The following is an 18,853-nucleotide window of genomic DNA, read 5'->3' on the forward strand; positions in this document are numbered from 1 at the left end:
TACCTGTTTTTGTTTGAAAGTTGAGCGGCACTTTCTAATCGATATGGCGTACTGTTGGAAAAATTATCCAACAAACGAAATCGAGTGTCCAGTCAGTATGGTCAGTGCTATAAATGTAAAGCGTTCCACTCGAAGGCAGCTATGGTCGTTTTCTGGTAGTACGAGTCAAAAATTTATTTTGATTTGCTCTTGTTTAGTGTAGTGTTGTTGAAAAAAATTATTAATAAAAAATAAATACAAAAAAAAGAGTAGGAATTATTTAAAGGAAAAAAATAATCAACAATAAATATGATGACTTCTGAAATAAACATTAGTTGAATCTAAAATATCTATAGTTGAAATCAACAAATCAATCATAAAAATATAATAGAATCTATCATATTTCTAGTTGAAGCAATCAAACCAGTATAGTTGAATCTACTATACTTATTGTTTAATGCATAAAATCAACCATAGGACTAAAGTTGAATCCATTATATTTATAATTGAATGCGTAAAATCAATCATACACATATAGTTGAATCTATTATATGTATCGTTGAATGCACAAAATTATACAATTAAAAATTCAAGATTCATAGTTGGTCAAGAATTAATCAGAAATATGATTGAATATAAGTTGATTGAAAATGGTTGACAATACTGTCCTTTTTGCTCCATGATGTATCAAAGAATCCAAGAACAGGATTTGTTTATGTCCTACTCTAAAAATTGCTTATTCAGTGAACAAATATGTATTGAGTTATAATCAAAATGAAAAATATATTTTCATGTTAAAAAGATCTTGAAATTATAAGCATTACATTGAACTTATAAAGAAACGTAAAGTACAGAAAAAAGATAATTGTTACATATATTGATAAAAAGGGCGAAAAGATCATCGGAACATATTCAAGCCAGTAATAGGAACAAATATATTGGTTTTCATGCTTAAAACACCCATTGTCCTCCCATGTGCAAAACAAAAAACATTGGATAAGAAGTAGTTCGACTCATATCTTCCCGTCCACTGAGATCAGTCGGTGGTGTTGTTGTCGTGGTGCCAGTTCGATCCTGCTCTCTTTGACTGACATGTCGCAATAATCGTGCACCCTGGCCTAGCTGGCAGGCAGGTGATCTTTGCCGTTCATGGTGGCCTCCAGCAAGTTTAGGCAGCTCAGGTTCTGCAGAGGAAACCATAAGCTTTACTTATCAAATGTGCGGGCTACCGCATACCTTCCTTCTGACGACAACGACGGTTGACAATGGTCGGCGATCCATAATGAGGTATAAAACTGGTTCGGCCGGAGTCTCTTTGAGACTTTGCACACGAATGGTTCGCTTTGTTGCATGTCGAACTCGGTGGGGTTATATCCGGCACTAATTAATTCATACTTAGCGTTTGTTGCGGTGTAGCACTTCGGCCAAGCTATACCTTTACCATTAGCGGGTTTCCCAAAAGTTCAGCAAGCACGTTCGACTAGCTGTGAAGAACCTTGTATCGGCATGTTCTCGCGCTATAATTTCCGGACCCAAGACGCTTAGAAGAGGAAAAGAAGTAAACAACAACAAAAAACGGTCTACCAACGGGTCAGAGTGCCGGTATCGTGCGCGCCGTGCGGATAGGCGTCAAAAATCTCTAGGTCATCGACACTAACCTACCGTGTCGCGGGTCTAACTAATTTCTAATTTCACACAACCTGATCGCACACACCGCGTTGCCGCGTCGCTTTTTATATGCGTAGCCCACATTATGGACATTCCGTAAAGCGCCGACAATTCCTCCGACTTGTGCGAATTGTCTGTTTGCTGCTGCTGCATGCGAGTGATTTGGCTTCATGCTGCCAGATGCTGCCAGATAAGTCTTTGCGACTAAAACATAATCACATCGCCGAATGTTCGTCTCCGAATGTTCCGATGATGCCAAGTGGTTGGGAGATTTCTTCCTCTACCAAAGTAAAGGCACTCTTGAAAGGCGTAAATATTGGATTTTAGCCGCTTGGTGGAGTTTTTTCCCCTCTTTATTTGATGGCCTTTTTCAGGATTGGCTACAGACCGCGCCGCTTTAGAAGACGACCGTGGCCACTCAACGATGGTAACAGTTTTTCAAAAGTGAAATGCTCGACAACATTTCAGTTAAAGTATCCAAAATCCGAGCAGTTTGGTTTGGAACTACCATGCGTGGCAATAAACGTCACATCCACCAATGACATATTCATTACCGAGCGCCTCGGGCAACCGGAAGAAACCTTATGCCGAAACTCAAACTTCCCATCATAATTGCTAAGACAAGCCGCCGCGAGCAGCCACGGAAATCAAATCTGATAACGAAGATGTAAGAAAACGAAACTGATTCCATCTTCTCGCTGTAGCATGTGTTCATGTGAAACTATGATTTACGTATACGTTCACTAATGTCAGTGAATTTTGACAATTTTATGTTAAACGGACAATTATCTTTTCCGTAACACCAGGGTCCTAAATTTGATACTTTCAAGCTTCGTGAGCATTCGTATTTGCTCAAAATACCATCCAAGGTTGCATTTTTAGCCTCTATACTAAAGCATCTCTAGGAAGTTAATTTATCAAGCTGAATGGCCAGATTTTGTTTGGATTCTGTTGGGCTGCAAGAACTCTTAAACAGGTTTAAATGAGTCTCCCATACAAGTTGTAGTGTTGTGTCAACATTCGAATCTTTCTGAGATACTCCTAAAATATAAAAGTTCGCTGATTTACTGTTACACTGGAGGCGATCCGCCATTTATGGTATGTAAGTTCTCACCATTGATCCACGTGCCATTAGCTCCTTGAAGCAGACAACGTTCAGAATCCGAACACACACCATATTTGAAAGTCGATCCCAATCAAAACGAAAACTCCGAGCAAAAAATGGCCAGTTCCATTCGCTGCTGATTTATGTCTGATGCCTGATCCCAAAGATGAGATACGATTTGGAGCAGTCAGTTACAGTGTTGCTAGGTTGCTATCTGATCTCCGGTGCTCCGGTGCCTTCATCTTTGATCTTGAACTAGATCAAACTTTGAACGTTGATCTCTTGAGAGTTTGGTTTTGCTGATGTTGGTGTTGTTTTGGAGCTGCCTGTGAGTGGCACGTTTGGAGGTCCGAGACCTTGGTGGTCAATCACCATTTTGGGCTGACCTCTGCGAATGAAGTGTGTATCCGATTGTTTAGGTTCCAGCGGAGAGTTGCTTGGAATGATGATCTTGATTGAATTTCAATTTAATTGAATTATGATCAAAATTAAGGTTTGGTCGCCCGTGTTCGACCTTTGAAATTTGAAATTAGTTATTCCTAAGTGACAGCTCAAGTCTGCTTAGCAGAAGGTTCAACCCTAACTGTTTCAATTTTAATTTGAAACAAAATTCGGATTTCTTAATCTAATAATGGAAACTAAATTCTCAGTCTATATCTGAAATGGAAATATGAATCCTAAATTTGAATTCCGAGAAGGTCTCAAATTCATTCAATTCTATTTCATTATCTATTTTTAAGATAGCTTCCAAACAAGAAATTCTTCGACTGAAAATTGTTGCCATCATTTGCGCCATCTTAACACGTTCGTCGCCACGCTCATTTTGGTAGTTTTACTAGCCGGGCCCAAAGAAATTCTCGGGGCAAAGGTGGAGAACTTCTTAATTTGCAAAGTGTGGCTAAACTGAGCGGATAACTTGAGTAAGACAGCGTCACACGCTTTTTGATGTGACGGGGCCCTCAGGAAATACACTCGTCACACGAATATGGGTCCCATGGCGACGAACGTGTTAATAATACATTGTGATCTATCCTTTTTTAAATCCTGGCCATTTTTGAAAATCCTCTCTATATTTTTGGAACTTTCCCTTCAAAAAGTTCAGAATTCCTTTCAAAAACGCCCAGAAACCTTTTTAATAGTAGTTCAGTCGAGTTTGGCTGGTTTAACTTCTTGGGTTTATACCATTCCATGCTCGGATCCGCGAAACCCACGATGCCAACTTCAATCAAAACGGAGTGTAAAGTTAGAGGAATCTTAAGCAGGGAAGAAAGTGCTTATGGGAACATTCTTTTTCATATATTACACATTGTGCCATTCACCATGTAAGACTTATTAACTTTGTTACAGTCACACACAGATCGCTTGTCATACTTAGAACTTCGTAATAAACTGTTTTCTTCTGTAACTTTCCGGAACATCCAGGCAAAACATACCAACGAAATATTTAGCCCAAACATCTTTCTGGCCGGTTCGTCCACTTGAATAGCCATTACTGAATCGATTTGGCGTCATTTTTAAATTTGTCAAACTCTGTGGTCTTAAAAGCTTCGTTTTGTATTAAAACTCATCCATGTTTTTTTTGCATAATTTTGAAGTAACGTTTACATGGGTAATTTTTAACTTTTATGTTTTTATGGGAAAATTGAATATTTTGTTCTAAAAAATCAATATCGTTTTTTTTCTCCAGCGGAGCCGAGCCTGCTAATGGTTTTTGTGCCAATTTATAAATTTTCTAAAGGAAATTACCCGCTGAACAAGTTTGTCGCAGACCGTAACTTCGTATCTTATTAGGCAAAAGGTTATAAGCTGTTTAACAGGAGTCTGTCTTTTGGCATTAAAAAACAATAAATTCATTTGACACCACTGTTGGTGCCTCGCGAGGTATTGCATGAGAAGTAGTCTCATAATGTGAAAATATTGAAAATTAATCATAGCCTATTACGGTAAAAATAAAAACATTTACTTTTATGTTTGATGAGATGAAGACAAAATTTGCTCAACAAAGTTGTAGATATTATCAAAATATGAAACTTTGCTGAAATAACGTATGCTTGATCTCTATTCAGTGCAGAATTATACAACTTTTAGTTTAAACAATACTTCAAATTTGTTTTACATACTTGACTACTGTTAGTTTGGAATTAACATGAATATAATTTTCACAACCTTTGTTGAGACACTCAATACTCACATTTTGCACTTCATTTAAAGTCTCTACGATCTTTTGTAGCGAAGTTATCGTAATTTAAAGTTCAATTTTTTCCTTAATTTTATGACCTTCTATGGTAAAATGGAGCCAATGGATCCAGAAATGAAATGCTACATCTTTAAGCTTGATTCAAGTACTTTAAACTTAGACTGAAACTACTTGTCTCCACGAGCCTGTTTTCGAGTACAGTTGGCGTAAATTGGTTAAATTCTTAGTTTTCAATGAGAATATGGAGAACTTCAGCAAAGTTTCTTATTTTGATAATATCTACAATTTTGTTGAACAAATTTTGTCTCTATCTCATCAAACATGAATGTTAGTATTTTTATCGTAGTTGGCTTTGACTAGTTTTTTTTATACTTTCACATTATGAGAAACAGTCTGATTAGCAAACGTTTTGGAGACACTTATCAGCTGAAATGAAAAACAGAAGCACTAGCAAAAAAATTCACTTAGGCCCTCTGGACCCCTGTGCGATGGAATGACGATTTGACAGTGTTTGTAGTCCAAGCAGAGCAAAACTCGCAAGACAGCTCACGAAGAGCATGACGCACGAATTTACGTTGAATCGCTTCGAAACGCGCTACCCATACTGCTGCACACGGTCACCACACCAGGTTTGCAAATTCTAGAGTTGAACGCACCAGATAGAGGGCTCGTAGGCAGACAGGATCTTTAAATTCTTCACTCGAACCCTCAAACGTATGATAAAACCCAGCATTCGGTTGGCCTTTTTGTGACACAGTAATGACGCTTAAAGGTCAGGTGACTATCCAAAACAAAGCCAAGGTTCTATATTTGATTTACACGTTGTGAAACTTCGCCTTTTATATTATAGTCGTACAAGAAAGGATTTTTCTTCCGCCCAAATGTTATGATACAGCACTTAGAAATGCTCAAAAACTAATAGGTTTCCAGCACACCAATTCACTACCGTATCAAGGAATTGCTGCAATATATGACAATCGGCTAAACTTTTTATGATCAGAATAATTTTCAAATCATCCGCGTACAGGAGTTTTCCACATCCAAAAAGCAGCAAGTTTATGTCGATTCAGAACAGTGTAAACAAAAGCGAGCCTAAGTTACTACCTTGTGGTATCCCTAAAGTTGGAATGAAATCTACAGATTCAGGAATTTTACGGCTAGACGACGATTAGTTTAGTAGCTTCTGATCCATGCACATATTCTCACAGAACAGATAATCCCAAATATTCCAACTTTTGAAGCAGAGTTACGTGATAACAGATTCAAATGTAGCAGCAATGATTGCGTCATCCATATTGGATATACAGAATGATGTGAACACAGCCAAGTTTGAACACTGCCAAGTTACCGAGCGTTTCGGAAAAAAATACGTGCTTTGTTAGAAACACCATTTATTTTTTATCGATATCCTAAATCATAATCAGAATTCTGGCTTTTTTGTGATTGAAGATTTATATGGATGTTCTCTGTTGTTCACTGTTTGGCCGGTTTCCTCGCACTTCCGACCAAGCGCAAGTAGCGATATAATCATTCTTCCTTTAGTCTTCCTCTTGAGCACCCTTTTGAGCTTCTTATCACTCATTCTCAGTGTCCGGCACTAAAACGCTAATCCGCTAATCGCTAATTAGTCCGCTTTTGGTTAGCGAATCAATTTTCTCGTTATATTTTCCTTCAGCTAGCGGATAAGAAAGTTCCGCTAATTTTTAGTTCCGCTAATTGAAGAACGCTAACTCTTTGAAGTGTTAATTTGGCCATAGACTTATAGATCATAAATTCGGCATCATTCAGATTTAAAATTTTGAATCCGATCAGGTATTTAAATTTTCGTTAAAGATTGATTTCAGAAGCTATTCGACCTCGATTTTGACTGAAATCATAGGAATGAGCGTCTTTTTGAATTGTCTTCACTTGAATATATGTCTAAAACATAGGCCTTCTTTGAATATAAAATAAATGAAATAAATTTGAAATTTCCAGTACAAAATAAGTGTATTAATGTCAAAAAAGATGAAAAACTATTTCGGACAAAACTAAACATCTACCTAGAGTGAATCTTTGCATTAACTGATGTAAAAAATTAATAAGCGGGTAAATATTTTGAAAAATTTGATTCAATTTTTTTTTCATTTTACTTTCCACCAAACACGCTGACTAAAACTAAAAGTGGACCGACGCAACTGATATGTACAAAAATATTACAAAATAAGTTCGATAACGGCCCCTATTGATATCATTTAACAACTTTTCTAGTCAATATTATAATTAAAGATGGCTGGAAAATTTGTGTTTTGCTTATCTTTTTCAAAATTTTCTACTATCGATTAGCGATTAGCGCTTTATTATAGATCGATAACTTTTACGCAACATTTAGCGGCTTTAATTAGCGATCGCTAACTTTGACCGAGATAGCGATCTAGTTAGTGCCGCTAACTTTTCAGTTAGCGATGCCGAACACTGCTCATTCTTCGTATTCTTTCGATTGTTGTCCTGGAGTATTAAGAAGTTTTAGATACCTGAACGGACGTATCCGGTACCTAACTAAGTGCCGCAAAATGTCCGTTTTTGACACGACGGACGCGCACGCTTCTAAACGGAGTAGCTCAGTAGTTTTGCTTTGTTATACGTATTTCGTATTTCGTATTTCTATATTTCTATATTTCTATATTTTGACAGAAGTTTTTTTACTGTTAAAACTATGAAATTTCGATTTTTAAGAAACGCTTCTCGAAGCAACGTTTGAACTCACTGGATGTAAAACGCCAAAACAGTGGAGGCATGTGATGCTATAAAACATTAGATCAAAACGACATTAAAAAACAACCCAATGTTAACAGTGAAAACAAATTAATTTTGTTAATAAACTTGAAAAAAAATTTGTTTTTTCAAGTTTTGCTAGTAGCAAATTGCTACACATGAAAACAAGTGTTTATTAAACTTTTTTCAATAAAAAAAAAACGCAAAAAAATTGAAAATGTTGGCTATATTTTCAACCAACCAGCTGCTGCTAGCGACAAATTTATTGTAGCGATTCGATTGTCAGTGCACGTTTTTTACTCAAACCAAATCGAAAGTTGAAATTACTTACCCATTATGCATTTTAATGATATTTTAGGACTAAACAAAAAAGAAGATCGATGTCTCATGTTTATAATCGGTCTTTGTTTACATCTTACCGAACAACACTTTGAAAGGATGGCGATCTATCCTAAAATGATTGGGGGCATTTTCAATGTATATATAAAGTTTAATAAATTTTCAGTTTATCATTACACAATAATTTACATCAGTTTTTCATCAATTGATAATTTCATTGATATTCTTTAAACAACCAAAAAATCAATGCTGAGGATGTTTTAAGCAATCAAGCGTAAAAGCCTATTTCATATGCTCAGTTTTCACAACTTAAGTGATGAATAGCCACCATAAAATTGAATTTGACTGTTTTTCGCGTATCATCGAATATATGGCAGTTATTTTTATTTAAATTGTAAGATTTTAAGAAAAATTTGCTTTATACTTCGCAAACCTTCAAAATCTATCAAAATATAGTCGTTGGCGTTTTACCCCGCAAGGGCATTTTGGACAGAATTGCCCTACGTAAAAAGGAAAGCTCAGTAAAAGTTTGTCCATTTGTTGAATGCATACGTTATCTTTCTTTTGTTCTTCCATTTGAAACATTTAAAAAAAATCGTTTTGGAATGAAGTGTAGAAAGTGGTTGAAAAAATACCTTCAGAATGAATAAAATATTTTAGAATAGAGGTAGCGTTTCGAAGAAGATCCTTAAAAATCACAGAAAATGTTAATATTATTCCTTTATTCAGCTCATTTATGACATAGCTTCAGGTTTGTTACTTAGAAACTCAATGTAAAGGTCAACATGAAACAGAAGAAGATTGATATGGTTTATTGAGGGAGATTTTTTCCCCATTTTTTTCCTGGGATTTTAACGCCTGAGCGTTATTCATCCCCCCTAGATTTTTTTCCCAAAATAGATGCCTCCTTCTTGTAACCCTCCTATAAGTAACCCACTTCTACATTGTAATACAATTTCGAGCAGAATGTAATTTTTACACCACTTTCGATGTTACATTGATTTGACGCTTCACAACACCTTTGCAACGCCTAGTTCACTTATGAATGCTGATGAGGTGTAATGTGTGGTTTCCAATTTTTTTTTTGTCTCAGCACATAACCTCATACCATACCTAAGTATGATTCAAATGAACGTAATTAGCGGTAGAAATCGACCGCAGCAGCACCAATTCTAATCCAGCTCCAGTATGCAGTGGGTCTCCATTATTCGATTTTTGTACAATGCACCGGTAAATATCATGTAGATACCTCGCTAGATACCAATCAGAATCAGCCGGCTGACCAGGGCAGGGACTGACTCTCCGTTTCCATTTGCATCAGTTCCGAAACCACGCAGTTCGACTCCGGGCTTTGGGCCCAGCTGGCAAAGTTGAGCATGTGTTGTAATCATGTTAAGTTATGACTACGATGACTAGTGACTATTATGGAAATGTGTGTATCTTTGTATGTTCGAGGATTGTAACGAACTGGTTGAACAACAATAGACGCTGGGGCAGCAATTTCAAGGAGCCACTTAGAAGCTCCATATCTTGGCCGGTAAGCTGAGGCGAATTATGAGTAATTAATCTGTCTTTCGAGTCGAGAAGCCTACGCTGGCTGTGGGTAGGTGGATGTAAAACACGAGACAGCCTGGCCCATTGTTAGCTTGTATGTAGGTAAGGCTTCAGCGGACGTTTTGGCAAGTTAGCAATGTCGCGTCGTACAAATTGTCGAATGTATGGCGACGAATACGATCCGATATCGAAACGCTCTGAGCTCAGAGTCAAGAAAGGTGCTGGCGCCATTGTTTGTCCACACGCTACACGGCGCACTGTGAATGGGATTCGGCCATATCTTATACCTAATCTTAAACCATCAACGGACAAGTAGGTATCCCTGCTGCTGCAGCGTGAGTATCTAGTGCACTTAGAAGGCCAACGATTTATGCAATTCAATCTGCCTCGTCGGCGTCGTCGGTTGGGCTAATTTCGGCCGGGCAAGGCATTTCAGGGCCGGAGGAATCCGCAACATTCACCTGAGGGGCGGATGATTTGATTTAAAAGACTGCACATGCAGTTTAAACCGTCCGCCGCGCCGTAAGCTAGCTCATTCGGCCAAAGTGAGAGGGATTAGGCAATCCAACCCGTCGGCCGTCCTCTAGATTAGATGGGCATCAATTTGCAATGTAGATCCTAAGAATCATCTCATGAATCAGTTGTAGCCGAAATGGTAGGAGCCCACCGGCAACAAATCATGATGATGTGGTAAATGGTTTGAAGAGGACATCTGATTGGTTGAATCTATGATCGTTGAAATCACTCCCATCGTTGTGCAAGTCAATGCGAAGTCATGCTTTTGCGATCTCTCGAAGTCAAGGATTGTGTTGCGATAGCCTAATTAGTAAATCATAATTACTTTTCCTTCATGTTTCTGAATAAGATATTATGAATAAAGGCGATAGGTGAAAACCACAAGCTCTCTTTGTTAAAAGGAGTAGTGAATTCATACTATTTTTTTTAGAATAAGCAACAAAATAAACTGACACGCAAAAAATTTTCAAACATTTCACGCAATGAAGAATTTTTCAAAAAAATTATTCCTTTACAATCTATTTACAAAGTTTGGAAAGGAATAACTTTCTAAAATTATTATAATTGATTCAAAAACTTTTCTTATTTATTTTTTGGCATTTCTGCGAGTTATGAAAATCAAAGTAGAATTATTAGACAGAAATGAAAGCATTGATAGGTAGTAAGATCAAAGTTGGAGCGCTTTGGGTAGAAGAAATCGAATAGGAGTTGGAAAGTGCGAGCGAGGGCATTTGTTTTGCGAATAACTTTAGACTACTTGGATAATTCTTTGCCGCTCGCCGTTTCGATGTTGATAAGAAGCGATGAAGAAACCCATCGCCTTATTACCCGTATCGAAACATGGACGGGTCGAATACATGAGATTGCGTTCGACCGAGATCAAACCTTTTTATAGTAGGAACATTATACTCAAAGAATGTAGCTACTTAAACAGTAACAATCACAGGTCACTTATGGCTGAGTGAAGAGTACCGGATAGAGTTCAAAATATATTTCCTCTTGTTCCTTCCTCCAGTTTAGCAACATTCATGCGTTTTTTGTGCCTTTGACACATTCATTCAAGCCATAAGCTGATGTACCTTTTCGATGAAAAATTATTCAACTTTCAAGTTCTATAAGGTGCCCCAATATGTCTAAGCACGATTTTGCGACAACTCTGCTCAATCCGGATGACATTAAAACAGTTGACTACTGTTGAGTGTTGATGTTTACAGTTTAACCACGTTTAACTTAAAACTCTGTGTATCGTGTATCGTGAGCTCCACTTTTCATAATTTTCGTTAGGTTGTTTGACATTATATTAGTACTTAAAATTGTACTCCATATCTCCAGCCTACCAATAATGTAAGAAAAATTGAAAAAATCGAATCGAAAATAAACCGATCTAATCTAATTTTTTTCTTGGCCAAATGATCGATCCAAAAAATCGAAAATTTGAGTTCAAGAAACAAGATCGAGGATCCACTTTTTCGGCCACATCCTGAACTGAGGCAGTTTTATTACTGACGTAAACACGCATTACTTTGCGGTCCAAAGTTTTGACCACCGGAAACGGATTCCACCCTAATTTTTCTTGTCCACAAAGCTGCTTTCCTCTCCATACTTCCGAATCGAATTAAAAACCGCTCCAATGTTTACTTCTTCCATTTTCGCCAACTGACTCCGCGAAATGTTGGGAATACCATTTGACCATTTCACCATTTGAGCACAATATTTTTGCGCTTTTCCAGGCAAATGCTTCTGGTCTGGTCTGCCGCAGTTCAGGATGTGGCCGAAAAGGTGGATCTTTGATCTTGTTTCTTGAAATCAGATTTTCGATTTTTTTATTGATTATTTGGCCATGAAAAAATAGATTAGATCGATTTATTTTCGAATCTATCTTTTCAATTTTTCTAACCTCGTTGGGCTGAAGATATGGAGTCCAATTTTGAGTACCAATATAATGTCAAACAGTGGCATTTTGACTTCTGATCGATATTGGTAGTCAACAAAAGATTTCGATGTATTGAGTATAAGTGTTTCAAAGAATTTGTTTCATTCATATAGAAGGATATTATTACAAAATAATTTACAAAAAGGCAAGATTGATCAACCTGAGATGGATCCAGGAGATTCGATTATTAAGGTGGATCTATTCTACGGCCGATCATCTGGATCTTAGAGGTCGATTTTTCCCTGAAGATCGAACAATCCAACAAACTTTAAGACTAATAATCTTTCTTATTACTTTGATGTCAAGAACATGAGTTGAACTATTCGATTTATTGATATTCCGACAATAAAATTGATCGTGAGAGAGTAAAGAGGAGTGCATTTAAGTATAAGGCTAATTGCAATAAATTTTGCTTAAAATCTCTCAGCAGAACAAAATTTAACTTTGTTTAAGCTCGAATCATTTAACGATTTTCTACGGACTTATTTCAAATTACTTCTAGCTTCAGTCAACCATATTTGTAGAGTAGATCACGTATACAAACCTAAATAATGATATTAATTTTTTTTTAATTTGATGTGGTTGGATTTTGACTTCTTCAAGTCTTTTATCCCTAAACCACCATTTGTGATTTGTTGATTTTCGCTGATGATTTGTTGAATTCGGCTCAATTCTATTAGTTTTAAGCAGTTATAAATGGAAAAAAAAAATTTTGTGTTTTTTTTTAATTCTTTTTTTTATACAGCTCATACAATTAAGTTTTAAGTAGCCAAACTCGCTTTCTTTGTTTTTACAATCGTTTTCATAGCTTAGCATTTTTTTTAGAAAAAAAAAAGATAGAAAGGGAAATATGAAAATAAAATAGAATAACAGACGAAGATCGATAGCTTTTAGAAAAAGATAGATTTCAAACATTTAGTCCAAATCTAGAACAGCTAGTACATTTTTCACTGGAACGTTATGTGGTTTTCCTCGGGCCCAAAGGGAGTCTATTAAATTCGCTCTGGCGAAAAGATGGACTTGGTACGACCAAACAATATGCTCAATGTCATGGTAACTTTTGCCGCAACAAACAAACTGCAGCCATCAATATCAAAACGATAGAGTACCGCGTCTAGGGAGCAAGATTGCCGAAATTACAGAAAATATGTAATTTCACAGAATTTTTAGCAAATTTTCATTACAGAATCTGTGTCACAGAACACTAAATTTTGAAATATTCCCAGATTTTACAAAAAATTTCAATTTTGAATAGATTTCCAAAAATATGTTTTTTTTATAAATATAAAATTTAGATTTCTTACCTTGAATTAGAAAAGTATGATAAAATTGGTAATGTTAATTGATTTTTCCCAACTAAAATGTTAAAAAGATCCAATCTATCACGAATTTTCAAGGAAATTAAAGGAAACAGCATCACAGAAAATCATCAGAGAATTTTTGGATACAATCACAGAAAGTCAGATTTTTTTTCTCATAAACACAGAATTTTTTTTTTGGCAACCTTGCTAGGGAGTAATGATTGGACATGAGACGAGAAAATATACGAATAAAACCCCGACTCAGTTCAAACCTATTAAACTAGGGTTTAATTCTCACTTTTGGGATAATTTTTTTCTTTACTGTTGAAAACTAATATAATTGATCCAAGTTTGGCGAATTTCGTATAAGATTTTTTTATTCGCTGTGCACGTTCGACATGGAATGACCCATATGTAAAACTAAATATATAAAACATTGGATTCATCTCAAACAATTTGTTTGTCAGTCATTTTGAACTTTAAAATATAAAATTAGAAGTCTAGGTTTGTTTTAAAAATTGAATTATATTAGACCGGAACAAATATTTAATTCTGCTTTTGCCTCCACGCTTCGATTTTTCCAAAGCTTCAGGAGTGAGAAATAAAGTTCAAGATAATTTATTGTAAAATGGGAATTGTATCACCTTTTGTATTCGAGGTTTTTACAAATTTTCGATCTAAAATAACTCGATTCTTCGATGGTGTGCGTTGAAGATTGTATGAACCCCCCTCCCCCTCAAGATGTTACAATTTCAAGTGACCCAAGCCAAAGCAGGATTTGAATTTGTTCCGGCTTTATTTGAAAATGACAAATTGATTCATAACATCACCTACCTTAGTTTCAATATCTGCATAAAATGTACTCTTCCGATCGCTCACACTGCTAAGGCTGGAATTCGAGCTGGTCCACTTCATCATGTTGCCTCCAGCCGTAGCAGCAGCAGTAACAGTTTCATTCAGACCACCCTCACCCTTTTTATCACTATTGGTTACGTTGCTGTTGCCATTGCCAATTTCACTCATGGGCGATGCAGGTGCCGGGGGTGGTTTTTTCTGCACATCCGCCGATACAGTTAGACATTTACTGTTGAATGGTTTCACAGATGTCGGCGAAACAGAACCAATCGAATTTTGTACCATCGGACAGTTTACTGCCAGTAGAGGCCGCTGCTGGGCCGGGATATTAGAAATACCGAACATGTCCGCTCGGTGTTTGGCAAAGGACCCAACAGCATGATCGACTATACGAAGCGGCTCCTAACAAGTACGCACTTAAACACAGCATATTTAAATTTGCTACTTCGTTGTTTCATCGTTGTACATGGTTGTAGTACAAATTTGTTGAAAGAATCACAACAAAAAAATGTACACCTCTTGTAATAACATATCGTAAGGTAGTTTTATTAATTTCACCGGTTGTCGTAAATCACTTTTCCTCGCATCGGAACCTGCAATCAGAGAAGAAACAGAGGGAGAAAAAAACAAAGCGTAAGTAACGAACAAACATTCGAGCAGCATCCGCCGTTGGAAGAATAATATTTTCCGCCCGCCCGTTTCGGAAATCCAACGTTTGCCTTTCTCGTGCGATAATTGCCACAGCCAGCAACAAGCAAAACTTATAATCAAACAATTGGACCATCCGGTGAAGATGGTCGGCCGCCAATAATCCGATTATAAACTGATAGCTTTCGATTTTCTTTGCCGAGATACCTTGTGGGTAGGTAGAGTTTGTGAAGAAACTTTGGGTTCAAAGTTTCGGAAAGAATTCGAAAGCTTCCCCCCCAGGGAGAGTGACAAATGGCCATACCAAACTTTACCTTTCGCCTGTTTCCGGAAATTCTTTGTTCGATTTTTTGAACTCTTCAGATTGTCATGCCACAGACACGTGACAGACAGTTTCGAAAAAGCGATGGCAGCGTCAGTCTGTATGAGAGCTGTATCAAACGGTAATATTCGTTCAACGACCGAGTACCGAATTAAAGGGTGATACGGTTTAAATTTGGTCATTGGAAAACGCGTGTAAATCGGTGAAATCGTTTATTTAAAAAATCAAATTAATTTTTTTTTCAAGTTTAATTAGTATAAAATTCAGGAAAAATATTCAGTTAGGCTTCCGCCTTTCCAAATCCGAATTGCCGGGCCTTACGCTTAATCCCTGCTATCAGATTTTGTACAGTCACCTTGTCCACCTTCTTCGCCGCAGAAAGCCAGTTTGCCTTGAACTGCTGCTCGTCCTTAGCAGTTTTTTTGGTCTTCTTTAGGTTCCGCTTGACAATAGCCCAGTATTTCTCAATTGGGCGGAGCTCTGGCGTGTTGGGAGGGTTCTTATCTTCGGGAACCACCTGCACGTTGTTGGCGGCGTACCACTCCATGGCATTACGGTAAAAATAATGGCAAGATGCCAAATCCGGCCAAAACAGAACAGAACAACCGTGTTTCTTCAGGAAAGGCAGCAGACGTTTATTCAAACACTCTTTCACGTAAATTTCTTTGTTGACAGTCCCGGAAGCTATGAAAATGCTGCTTTTCAAGCCACATATACAGATGGCTTGCGAAACCAGATATTTCTCCACGAACTTTGACGGTTTCATGTGCTTGAAAATATCTGCTACCTTTCTCCTCCCTTTTGCCTTATAAAACTCCTGTCCCGGAAGCTGCTTGTAGTCGGCTTTGACGTAGGTTTCGTCGTCCATTACCACGCAGTTAAACTTCGTCAGCATCGTCGTATACAGCCTCCGGGTTTGCGCTTTGGCCGTCGTATTTTGTTTATCATCGTTTGAAGTCACTACCTTCTTGTAAGTCGATAGTCCGGCTCAATTTTTGGCTCGATGCACGGTTGTAGACGATACACCCAGCTTATTTGCGGCATCTCGGAGAGAGAGGTTAGGGTTTCGCTTGAAACTACCGGCAACTCTCTTTGTCGTCTCTGCGGCTTCCGGTTTTCGATTTCCCCCCGATCCAGACTTCCTGGCTGTCGACCACCGTTCCCCAAACACTTTAATTACATTTGTAACGGTTGATTTGGCAACTTTTAGCGATTTTGCCAGCTTCCCAGCAAACATGAAATCGCATTAAAAATGATAACTCAAGTCATTCAAAACGTTACTGCGAATCGTAATTCCAACTAACGTTAGTAAAATGTCGTAAAAATCGTTACTCGAAGTCGTATTAAATGGTTTAAATCGGATATGATAAAAAGTCCGCCATGTTTGCAGATTTTGATGACGATTTCGTTCCTTTTTTTCTCCCGTGTGGGTCAAAAGAGAGAACAGCTTTGTTGTTCTCTTTGCGACCAGCAGTGCAACCAGATTGACAACTGAAGAATGAATTCCAAAATCAAAATAGGAGCAACATTCTACACACACACACACACCTTCAAAATTAGGGGTATTCAGATTTTTTAAACGCAAAATTGAAAGACATACGTCAAGTTGATATTGACCAAATTTTGACCGTATCACCCTTTATTGTAGAATGCACAAAATTAATCATACACACATAGTTGAATGTATTATAAATATATTGTTGAATGTACGAGATTGTCAATTATTTGTATTTTTGAAATTTTGATAATTATAGTTGGTCAAGAAAATTTTTGCTACAGTTTTAGCCAATATACGTACGTGTTTCAAACTAGTGGTCGCTAATTACTACGTGTTGGTCAAAAATTCAAAGAGCAGCCTCTTCAACAATCTGTCCTTCTGAATTATCCAACATCATACATGAGCGAGGTCACGATTTAAATTTATTTTCCTAAACTTGAAAGCTACCCCGAAAGTTGCCGTTTTTCTGCTGTTGCCAAATTTGTCTTCCTTCATCCTTACCCTTAGGGGATAAAAAAAAAGTTAGGTATAACATGTGTGTGTGTTCCAAAAAGGTGCCAAACGATTGCGCATGCCATCAATTGGTGTGTGGGTACTCGCTAAGCTCATTACGATCCCTAATGAATGAGCGCTTGCAAAATTTGGACAATCCCCGCGCGGCACAACACGAACTGCCCAGGGCATGGAAGGCAGTGTTTGCATTCAAATTAGCTACACCACTTGGGACACTTTCGTCAGTGGTATGAAAAAAAACTGACACCACGTCTCCAATCAAAACAAATCCAGTTTAGCTTTTTTTTTTCGTTCATTTGTCTCCGAAACCACAGTGCAAAAATTAGAATTGTGTTAGCAGTGTTTCATAATAATCGCCTAAATATCGCCTAACCGGTAGTGACCTAAGCAAATAAGCTGACATAAATCTTTTTTTTTTCTACCTCTCTTCGAATCCCGCATTGCTAAATCATAACGATCGAGTTGCAGGCCCCCAAATCAACTTTCTCCTGTTTACATAAACGCACCAGGTATAATGTGTCCATGTCTCCAGTCCATGCTTGCTCCAGCTTCAGCTCCATGATTAATTGTTGTGCAATGATTAAGTCATAAAGGTTATTCGGGGCGCGCGGCGTATCCATATCAACTGGTGACTCTCCGGATAAGGTGTTTTGTGCGTTTTTTTTCTAAGTTTTTTTATGTTACAGACACTCTATTTTGCGATAGGTAATTTTTAAGTATTAGAAGATGTTTTGCAAAATTTGTTTTTCTATTGGTTTAGCTCCTGTTGTTTACTGGAAGAATTTTATATTCCCAATCGAAATAAGGCCTCAGTTTTTTTTTCTCACTTCTATTTTTCTGTATAACGTTTCAATGATACAAAATTCATGAGTTTTGATTTAAATCATTCGGTAATGTGTAGTTGGTAAGCTTAAAGACATACATATATATATTGAAAACCAAACTAAATTTGAATCAATGTCCATTGCTGAAAGTATGTTTTGGATTTTATCTTGATCTTCTTATTTCATTCTGATTTTTTTCGGCTTAATTATAGACACTTAACCACTTTCCTGCCATTCTTGTCTTATTTGTTTCATTACCTGTTCTTTGTTCCCTGTTCTCTGTTCTCTGTTCTCTGTTCTCTGTTCTCTGTTCTCTGTTCTCTGTTCTCTGTTCTCTGTTCTCTGTTCTCTGTTCTCTGTTCTCTGTTCTCTGTTCTCTGTTCTCTGTTCTCTGTTCTCTGTTCTCTGTTCTCTGTTCTCTGTTCTCTGTTCTCTGTTCTCTGTTCTCTGTTCTCTGTTCTCTGTTCTCTGTTCTCTGTTCTCTGTTCTCTGTTCTCTGTTCTCTGCTCTCTGTTTTCTATTCTCTGTTCTCTGTTCTGTGTTCTTTGTTCTCTGTTCTCTGTTCTCGGTTCTCCGTTTTCTGTTCTCTGTTCTCGGTTCTCTGTTCTCTGCTCTCTGTTCTCTGTTCTCTGTTCTCTGTTCTCTGCTCTCTGTTCTCTGTTCTCTGTTCTCTGTTTTCTGTTCTCTGTTCTCTGTTCTCTGTTCTCTGTTCTCTGTTCTCTGTTCTCTGTTCTCTGTTCTCTGTTCTCTGTTCTCTGTTCTCTGTTCTCTGTTCTCTGTTCCCTGTTCTCTGTTCTCTGTTCTCTGTTCTCTGTTCTCTGTTCTCTGTTCTCTGTTCTCTGTTCTC

The 18,853-nt window shown here is 37.4% G+C and overlaps 1 protein-coding gene across 1 annotated transcript in view; it reads right to left on the reverse strand.

Annotated features, from left to right (window-relative positions):
- Positions 1-18,853, reverse strand: part of LOC129746286 (uncharacterized) — a 148,144-nt gene that overhangs the window by 69,714 nt on the left and 59,577 nt on the right. The window contains exon 2 of the mRNA XM_055739883.1: positions 14,181-14,794. Coding sequence (XP_055595858.1) covers positions 14,181-14,546 — 366 coding nt within the window. The 5' untranslated portion in view covers positions 14,547-14,794. The remainder of the gene's footprint in view (positions 1-14,180; positions 14,795-18,853) is intronic.

The sequence above is a fragment of the Uranotaenia lowii genome, chromosome 2 (genome assembly GCF_029784155.1).
Source record: "Uranotaenia lowii strain MFRU-FL chromosome 2, ASM2978415v1, whole genome shotgun sequence".
In the NCBI taxonomy this organism is placed as follows: Eukaryota; Metazoa; Arthropoda; class Insecta; order Diptera; family Culicidae; genus Uranotaenia; species Uranotaenia lowii.